This window comes from Pseudomyrmex gracilis, unplaced genomic scaffold, assembly GCF_002006095.1.
Source record: "Pseudomyrmex gracilis isolate BER0280 unplaced genomic scaffold, ASM200609v1 scaffold_30, whole genome shotgun sequence".
NCBI lineage: Eukaryota > Metazoa > Arthropoda > Insecta > Hymenoptera > Formicidae > Pseudomyrmex > Pseudomyrmex gracilis.
Window position 1 is genome coordinate 325,901 of NW_018020614.1, and position 10,435 is coordinate 336,335.

Here is a 10,435-nt window from a genome sequence, read left to right on the forward strand (position 1 = left end):
CGAATGTTCAGTCTTCTACGTATGTGTGCGCTTTCAAGCTAGGATTGAGAACTTCTCGCCGAGAGAGGTAAATGTTTAAAAACAAAAAAAAAAAAAAAGAAAGAAGAAGAAAAAAAATGAACAGTCGATAAAAGCTTCTCGTTGTCGAATCTGATTTCATGTATCAATTTACGCAATGAGAGAGAACGACAATTTATATTTTACAGATGCGTCTATTGTATAATGTCGCAATTGATGTGGTTTCTCTTTTGTTCATAAATTAACACAGAGAAGTCTCGCGGAACGCGACTCGGACGGATAAAGGATTAAATGGCTGTGAACGCGTTCCGCTCTGAAAGACACGACAATCCGCTGACACTCGATCGCCGCAGAATGCCGATTTCATTTGCGACCCGCCGCCGCCCCGTCCCGACCTGGCAATAATCAATCTCTCGGCCGAGTGGCACTAATTCAGCACGCCCTTGTCCCGCGGTCTCCCACCTCGTCACAAACCTCCACGAACCCTCACGTACACTCTCGCCACTTAGGCGACGTTGTACGAAGGACAGGAAGGCATTTCGTTCGTGCCGGCGCAGTTCGAATAAATAGCCGTACATACATCAACGCCTCCGCAATCACGGGGGCTCTCTCTTATGGCGCGCTCGCCTTAACATTGTCTACAGTCGCGCTGGCTGCGCGCATTCAACGGAACTGTACACTTCCGCGCGGAAAACGGACGCGGCCAGCGCTTTACTCGGTGAGAAAGTTTCCGATAGGTAGTTCGGCGATATTATTCCAGTCGAGGATAAAAAAAAAAAAAAAAAAAAAAAAAAAACGATCGGAATCGTTCGGGGAAGGGAAAAGAGACAAGGGAGTGCAATTAACCGCGCGCGCGGTGCTTTCTCGCGTGTCTCTTCTGCTCGGCTTGCACGAATTTAATTTCGCTCCTTTGAAGCGAGGCAGATCCCTGCCCAGTTCCGGAATTAGAAAGATAAGAACACCGCGTCGAGAAGGCTTATTAATGTTTTTTTGCACCTGTTAGCGATCGCGGTTCGATCGTTTTTCTTTCTCCGTGGGAAATTCTAGGAAATTGGTTTTTTATTGCCGAGTACTTCTTTCTTTTCTTTGCGATAAATTACGTGTATATATATATTCGATCTCTCGTTTCGTTCAACAGCATTTCAGTAAAAAGCAAGAAATGGAAATAAGATTTTATTTTCATAAATAAAGACGTACGAATGACACACGATGATCGCAAGGTTATTTCTTCTATTTTGTGTGTGTGTGTGTGTGTGTGTGAAATACGATTGACGCAAAACGTCGGGGAGATGTGCGCGCGAACAACGGGGAGCGAAATAAACGTCAGTGATTCTACGGAATTCGGAAATACGAGGAAGACGCGCGCGCGAGAGAAGCCGTATTATTATTCTTATATTACCGCGGAGGGTGGGCCATGTAAGTCAACGAGACCGCCGAGGGTCGGGACCCGATAATTTCAGAGCGGCGCGAGCGAAGTAGTAGAAGAAGCACAAGAAGAAGTCCCATTCATCCGGCGCTCGCACCGGAAACTGACAAAACAGTTGATACGCCATGATATAGCAGGCCACGGGAATACGAATGGACGTGGCTGGATATACGAGGCGCGAATGGCGTCGAAGGGGGAGTTTGAGGAAAAGTCTCTTCGACCTGTTAGACGAGAGAGCAGGAGAGAATATAGAGCGAGATATAGGGGAACAGAGAGAGGGAAAGAGAATACGGACCGAAGAGAGATAGTAGAAACGACGAGAAAGTGAGCGAACTGGCGAGAGCGAAAAAAAATATTCGCGAATACGAGGAATGGTCGTGGCGGGCGGCGCGAAGAGACAGAAAGAGAAATATCGTGAGATAGAGAGAGATAGAGATAGACAGATAGATAGATAGGAAGAGCACGCACAGTAAAATGTCATCGAGCGATCCTGATTTACGGGCGCAGGGAAATCGGTGGAGGGAAACTTCGAGTCCGTGCGGCCGGAAACCGAGAAATTTTTGCTCGTTCGAACTTTCATCGGCGCGCTTCACAGACGGCTCGCGATAAAAAATGCAGACGCTCCCGGGGATCGGGAAGAGAAGAAGAGCGAGGAGGGGGAGAGGGTAGGTACGAATGGCGGCGAGAGGGGAAATTATTTATTTTCGATCTGACGTCGCGCGCGAAACGGTTAGGAAATTAAAAAGATGCTCGTCGACATCGACTCGTCGCGCGTCGTCTCCGAAAATGCGGGGGATATTAAGTTTTCTTTTAAATCAGAGCGCGCGTCGGTCACACGACGTCGATCAATCGCGGCTCCGAAGTACGCGATACGTAACGAGAAGCGCGGAAATTATACTCGCACTACTACATACGATCGCGAAATACTCACGGTCAATCAACAAATTCGTAATTTGTGGATCAGGTCTGGAGAAAGAATAAAATTATAATCTCTCGCGCAAAAACATTTCGTTTTGTTCTTTTGACGAAAACGGCACGCGCGCACACGTGCGTTTTAAACATCTGTCAAACAACAGTCAGATAGTTGTCATAATGACATCGTCGTTATCATTTCCGTTATTCGTCTAATTGTGTCTCACCTGTTTCCGACAAGCTGACGAGGGAAGATTACGCGACAAATATAATCCCCCCACGAGCGAAGAGTAGCGAGCGGGAGGCGTCGTCTTTCCAAGTGTTAACCGAGTTCCGGCGTGTCGGTATAAATTGCGCGCACAATTAGCCGGTTAACTACCAATTAGCGAAGGAAGCTTGTACCTCACTTCGAGATACGCTTCAGCGAGGCGGCGCCGCCGTTCGCCGCGGTGAGAACAATATTTGTCTTTGATTACCTCGGAAGTGTTTGCCTAACGGGGTAAATAATAGCAATTGCGCGGCGCCGAACGCGTACCATACCGATTACGACCATATCGATTACGGCCTCCTCTCGAAAAGGCACTCACTCGGGGTACTCGTTCGCTCGGCGCGCATTCAGCCGCTAATTACTGAATTACCACTCGAATTAAGCCCCATTACGTATGATTGGCCCACTTATCGACCGCCGAAGAAACCCGTCGCCGCGACGACGCCGGGCCATTACGTTTCCGATTTAATACCGAAGGGATTGGGGTGGGAGGGGGGGAGGGACGGCTTCTTAATTCGCCACCGTGAATTATTGACCGATCGCTATTTCGCATCGAGAAATAACGCATTTGTTTCCAGCTTAAATCCACAATTGTTCGATAAAATTGAACGCTCATTGAACGTTCAAGGTAACGCACATTGCTGGAGATATATATATATTTTTTTAATATACGAGAAGTAAGTTTTTTTTTAAACAACGTGCGGATTTCTCACGACCGCTGTCTATTCTTTATTATGAAAAAATCGAGACGTTTCGAATTGCCTGTTATCGCGCAGGGAGATCGCCAAAGGGTAAGAGCTCCTTTCTCTCTCAATAAATACAGTGCCGGTCTTTTCCGGAAAAGGGTTGGAATCAACCGCGTCGATTTATGACCCCGGCCACTTGCCGCCTTTTACCGCCGCGACAGAAACACACGGCGAGCGAGCGAGCGCGCGAATGAAAGGCGCAATCGCGCGGTGGTCGATAATTTCGGCGGCGAAATTCTCGAAGGCCGGCTCGTAACGACTTTCATCCGGCGCGGCTGAATAACTATGCAAATGCTGCCGTTGGGGGTTAAAGCGGGGTCGAGATCGCCGGTGAGCCCGCACACATCCCCATATAGCCCCGCGGAGTTACGAGGAAACGGGCCCCCATAAAAGCGGCACGCACGACCAAGAGATTGACCTCTCGTATATTCCTTCTTTCTCGCTCCTTTCCGGAAACGCGATGACGTCCCATCGTGAAACGTGTAACGAGATCCTCGGGTAGCGCGCGCGCGTGTGAGGGCTTTGCATTTTCCGCGGATATCAAATTGCCATCTGGACCGCCGCCGCGCACGGGATTCGTCCGACGGAACTTTTCCGCCTTTCTCCGGAAAGGGGGAGAAAGAGAGAGAGAGAGAGAGAGAGAAAGCTCTCGCGACCGCGTTTTAAAGCGCCATTTACCTCGAACGGGATTCGCCCCTTCTCTCGCTGTCTTTCCACCCTTCGTTAATACTTGGCGAACGCTCGGACAATCGCGCTCTTTGAAAGTTACAGTTCCCCTTCGCCGTTTTATGCGACGTACGTATACGTCGGAAAAGTGCTTCCAAAAGTGCTTCTCGATTTTCGCTTCTTTTAGCCGTCTGTGTGCAGATTATATCGATGGCTATCGCAAAATTCAAAGAGATTTTTAACATTAAATAAACACGTCAGATTTGGATCAAAACGCGATCGCTACGGCGAAATTGCGGCGTCGTCGCAAGATGAAATGGCGACGCGGATAATAAAATCAAGAGTGGATTTACGAGACATGACGAGAGATCGAACGCGCAGATACACATCCGCACCAATGAGTGTAGGTGTGTATGTGTGTGTGTAAAATGTGCAGGAGTCTCGGTGCGCCAATAGTGGCTTACGTCTCGCAATTAATCACTGCGTCGTAACGGAACCCGTTGTATATCGAAAATCGTTCCTAGTCGTCCAAGCTGCGCCATCAAATATTTAAGCCGCCACTACTCAGAGCAAACTACGAAGATAATCGTAATGCCGTTTTCCGCTCGCGCAATGACCGAGCGTAGCGCAACGACGTTTTGCAAAGCGAAAGCGATTAGAATTCGCCGCGAAAATTAAAATCGTTTCGACGATTTATTGACGATCTTTTTTGCGCACCGTCACGCACATTTATCGTTAGTGGTTTCCATGAGAGCGTTTACTTCCGAGTTCCTTTTTGTTATTTATATACAGGCAGTCAATGTTGTACACACACATTTTTTGTTATACAAAAAACATTTACTCAACAATAATAAAAAAAACAAATTTGACAATTCTCTTAATAGATACTTGATGAAATTTACTTGTAAAAGATTCTAGAGCAAATAAAAAGAAATATAAAATACATTCCGCATATATTGGCGTTCAGATTATATTTCTTTTTATTTGCTCTAGGATCTTTTACAAGTAAATTTTCTGCCAAATATATGTTTCATCTTAAATAACATTGTAGAAAAATGTTAAATTATTTGAAATATTATACGTACTCGTTTTTGATATTATCGAATAACATTCGAGTATGATACAAACGTACTGAGACATCTATTGCGCTTTATTGGTGGCGTGCGCGTGTCATTCGCGCGCACGCCACCGACGGAACGTACGTACGGCGACGAGTTGAAACGGCGGTCTCTCTCTCAGACCCGTATCACACCGCCGTTAAATTAATAACCGTGGTCTATCCGCGTGTACCGAACCTCCTCCGGAAATATCGCCCTTCGGATCCCGTCCGTTCGCGCGTCTCTCCCGTCACACCCGGACCGTGCGTGCAATTTTGCTGTACCTATATCCCGCATACGGCTCTCGCGTGCACGCGCCAGTCGAATACGTGCGGGTGACGAGCGGAATTCTGAATTCCTGGTGCGCGAGAGACCGAAGCCATCGTCCAAAAGCGAAAGAGAAAAATGGAGAGCGAGCGAAATAAGGGGCGGAGGAGGGTACGCGGTCTGGCAAAAGGGAATCACAATGCCAAAGCGAGCCCGTATCGTCGTCAGACCAGCCGATAACAGTCAATGCGCTAAATGCGTCGAAATCGAATTCTGAGCACCGATTTATTCTCGCGCGCCGGTTCGGCGCTCACTTTCGCGTTTCGCGAAATATTTGTTGTAATATTTGTCCGAATCGAAAATCCGCTTCGCGCCGTGGAGCAGAGCGCGCTAACGAGACAAATTGATAGCGGACGGTGTCGGATTTAAGGACGGTGATTATTTCTCTTAAAAATGTTAGATCATCTCTTTTTATATTTGCGCGCGATATATATATGTTTTTATTATGTGTGAAAATCGCACGTTCAAATCTGCAAATTATTTTGTCGAGAACTAATTTTTGAAAAAAAATATTTTTCCTCGCGCTAAACCATCTTGATTTTCCATTTCGTGAGAGTCAAGTCTGTCAAGCAGCCTCGATAGGTTTGTGCGATAGGTTGATTGTCGACGGCGCGCGATATCGTATTATTTATTTCGGGACCTCGTCAATCTCTCTCTCTCTCTCTCTCTCTCTCTCTCTTTCTCTCTCTCTTCGTGCATTAATTATTTCGAGAATTGTCATCTGTCGCGGCGCAAATGCCGACACGGGTATTTCCGTGCCCGTCAAACATTGGCGCGATGCTTATGTCGGACCCAGCACACGCGGTGTGTGTCGATGGGCCAGGCGTTTTAATTTCGCATCGAACCGCGACCCGTGCAGCGTGCACGCAGCAACGTGTCCCGACGTAATTCCACGACGTGTCGTAAAAGTCCGAATGGTTCACGCGAATCGATCTCTCGTTATTCTCGACGGAGTCATTTTATTCCCGGAGTCTGGCTCTCTCGCCGGCGCAAACTTCGACTATAATTAAATCTTCGCATGTTACCCCCTCTGATTGCTTCATTAGCGCATTACTTGTTATTTGTCGTTGCGCCGACGCGCAACAACGATTGCGCCTCTCATAAAAGAGGTCGAAACCGGCGGTGAAAATCGAAGAGGTCGTCCGCTGATGTCGATATCAAAATATAATTTGAGAAGTATCCCAAACAAAATCAGAAATTTATCGTTTCCTAAATAAATCAGTTTTATTAAAATCAAAAATAAAAGCATATTTTAAAGGATATGAAAAAATATAGCAAGTATAATTTACATAAGAAAAATATCTAGAGAAAACGCGTATGAAAAATATTGTTAAAAATTTATCATTTTGAGGAAAAACGCGGATCTCAATATCTCGTCAATTAATTTTCTACACTCAGATATGAATTTTTGATATTTTCAATAAAATAGCAATCGAAGCTTTTGTTTTGACAATAAATTACATACCGTGTGCGGCGACCAATGGTGAGGCCAGGTCTTGGTCTCGTGACTACTGCCGACCGACGTCGGTTGACTTGCTAAAAAGACGACCCGTCTGTCGGTGCTCCCGGTTCCGGTGCCGCTGGTAGTCAAAAGGGCCGCTCTGGCCCTCGAACCGCCGATGCTTAACGTCGGTGACGTGTCCATTACGCCCTGAAAGCCAGACACATTACAAGGGTGGTCGACTTCCGGAGCAGAACATTCGTCGAATCGTGGCGAACGTCGTAGATGTAGCGAAACACTCTTTTCGCAATATTGTGTACGAAACAATTGGATAAAAAAAAAACTCCACATAGCGGATATTTTATACTTTTATAGGAAATGCAATTTGTAGTCTTGAAAAATGTTCTCTTTATACACAGGTAATTGATAACGATAGCAAATTTTCTTATTTATTTAAGCGCAATAATTTTTTTTTTTTTAATTTTTTTTTTATTAAAAATGCGCGCTGCGGCTTGCACGAGGAACACGAGGGTTTTTCTTTATTTCGTCGAGCGGATTTCGACTGCTCGACAGGATAGCGACTTTCAGCAAAATTCAATGAGGGTAATGAAGCCTGTTAGCTGTAGGATGAATGCAGCCGAAGGACGCTGAAAACCTGGCTTTCGTGCCGAATGCACTTTCCGAAGAAGATTCTTATTAATCCAAGCTACACTATCATACACCGCGCGCGTACTTCGGCATTCGTCGACCGTATTAGCAACGATTTCGATTTTTAATATCGCCGTGATTTTTTGGACACGATTTTCTATACGTATTACAATTGAACATCGAGCTATAATCATTATTTTTACAGCACATATAAAACATTTATCTGTAACAATGTAGAAAATATGCGCTGTGGAAATTTAATTGAAAGATGAAATAATGTATCCGCGAGATGTGTAGAGAATTGCAATTTAAATATTTTAATTTCTAATAAATGAGCCTTTGCTCTTCTTTCTCTTTCTCTCTTTTTCTCTCTCTCTCTCTCTCTCTCTCTTTTCTCTTTCTTAACATACACAGAAATTATTTCTATAGAACAAACGTGTATTATGTATTTAACTTCTATACTTGACAATATCACACGTAAAATCATTTTCTCTGTAAAATAAACGAGGAAAAGTAACGAGCAAAAAAGATGTCGAAGAACGGGAGTGAAAATTACATCCCATTACTTAATTTGAGCGAGAGCGTGAGTCCACGTTCCGAGCTAACATTTTCCAGCAACGTTTCCACCGAGCCACTGGTTTCTTAAAAATTTCATTACCCTCTCTCGGAAAACCACCGACGTTCCCTTTTTCTTCTCAATCTCTCTCTCTCTCTTCTATTCCTCTCTTTCTCTCTCTCTCTCTCTTTATCTCTGCCCCGCTTATTTTCGCCACGCTTGCGCGACGTGGCCGCGATTCGCAAGGGGAAGACTCGACGGCGGCGTGCAGCGCGATGATCCAACAATTCCGCTACCATCGCGAATGAAATCGGATGAGCGTAATCGAGCTCGTTAGACCGCTGGGATGAAAAGCTCCGCGAGCTCTCTTCGCGCACGGGAACGTCCGGGATAAAGCCCGCAGGAGAGATGAAGAGAGAGAGAGAGAGAGAGAGAGAGAAAGAGAGAGCGGAGCACACATCGAGGTTGAGAAGAAACGCCAAGTGCCGAGAGCGGTGCGTTTTTCAGCGGGATTTACGGATCGTCGACGGGGCATTAAGAGGAATGATGCGCGACCGCATCCCGCACGCGACGAACGAAAGTATGGCGGGAACAGAACTAACCGAAGCGCAGCAGCGATCGAAATCGGGAATAATCTCGATGAGTTGAACTCTTACGAAATTAAATGTACCCCGTATCAATCTTCGCGGTTTTTCGTTTTTTTGACTTTTTTTTTTTATCTTGGCGAAAAATTCAGCAATTCTCTTTCGACACGTACACCATTAAAAATTTGATTTTGTTGAAATTACGATTGAATATATCGAAAGATAAAAGAAATATGATATTAATATAAAATAGAAAATATTGTATGTTTTGATATAAAATATTGTATATTTCTATTTTTTTCTCGTGATCTATACATTAAAAAAAAAAAAAAAAAATAGTATAAGGAGTTTTGCATGTTCTCGCTGTTGCAGCTCTTCTTAATGTCATTAGAAAAGATTCTGTTTGTACACGTAAGTGTGTGTTGAAACGTAAGCGCGAATATACGGAAGGAAAAAAAATAGATAAGCGCGCAAGAAACGGAGAAGTAAACGAGTGGAAAAAGTGGGACAGGGCAAGAGGAAGATAATCGTGTGATTGATCCTCACCTTTTTTCAATTGAATCCTTCCTCAGGATCGAGTGCGCCGTGAAGCGTGTCGCCGATCCGTGTTAACGATCGGCCGCGGAGAGTCGCTCGAACGAGGGGGACGTGTGTTCTTCGCGATCGACCGCTCTCGTCGGTATTCAGATTTCAGCCGGTCGACGACCGTCCACCCTCGCGTCTCGGAGCACCGGAGGTCCTCCAACCTCAACCAGGTAATCCTTGTGGTCGCGTGCACCTAATCATTATAGCGGAGGGGCGCGGGTGGCGCTGCTAGGTGTCCCTTAAATCGTTCCAGCACGACGTCGGCTCCTCCTCCGCGCAATTACGAGTCATTACGAGCGGGATTCCACCGCGGTAGCACACACGTACATGCGGCTGGCCCCGGGTGTTGGGTTCGTTCGCCAGGTGTTACAAGCCAAAGTGCGTGGCGTTATTTACGATCCGGATCGGAGCGAAGATGAGAGATCGGCGTCAGGTTGTTGTCGGAGTGAGAGAGAAGTAGAGAAAGCTGTGGAGTTAGTTGACTTTACCGTTTAAGCGGAATAATGACAGTAACGAAAGTAACAAGACAGCGGTGCCGCGTCGTTCTCGACGCAGCGATTCGTACAACCCTCCGCCTTGCCTGCGGCGTGACGTGCTGAAGAGAGTGTTGTCAGTCAGCGAAACAGCGTTTTCCGTCTGACAGCCGCGCGAAATCTCGCCACCTTGTGATTTACTATCGCGTGGCTCTATCGCGGCACGAGCTCCTATTTCGCGGTGTTAGTGACTGACAAGCTTCCTCGCCTCCCTGCACTGCCCGGGCATCAGCCTGTCGGAAGACTAATCCTCTCTCTCGGCTGTCAAACGTTTTCAATTACACCCGCGTCATTTCAGCATCGGCCGTGAATTATCTCGCGATCCGAGCGATATCGCGACGACGCTTCCCAACGCGTTTTTCAACCGCGACGCCAATTTCACGAGCGTCGACACGATCAGTCGCCACGACGACGATTCTCGTGACCGCGGGCGAGCCGATCTGCCGATCGATTGTCGAGACGCGATTTTTCGTCGCGAAATCGTCGGCCGTACGGCATGGCCGGGTCGCGACGAGCGGTTTTCTTTATGCGGTTATCTCGATCGGGGGTGCGACGCGATCTATCACCGATCGACAAGTGCGTCGTGGCACGAGCTCGGACACAGTCGTCGCCTCGCCGAGCGCCGCGT

General features: G+C 46.6%; 1 protein-coding gene across 1 annotated transcript in view; it reads right to left on the reverse strand.

Annotated features, from left to right (window-relative positions):
- LOC109852529 (zeta-sarcoglycan) overlaps positions 1-10,216 on the reverse strand; it is a 195,545-nt gene extending 185,329 nt beyond the window's left edge. The window contains exons 1-2 of the mRNA XM_020423751.1: positions 9,236-10,216; positions 6,926-7,111 (exon numbers count right to left, since the gene is read on the reverse strand). Of these exons, the coding sequence (XP_020279340.1) occupies positions 6,926-7,105 (180 nt within the window). The 5' untranslated portion in view covers positions 7,106-7,111; positions 9,236-10,216. The remainder of the gene's footprint in view (positions 1-6,925; positions 7,112-9,235) is intronic.
- Between the last annotated feature and the right edge of the window lie 219 nt (positions 10,217-10,435).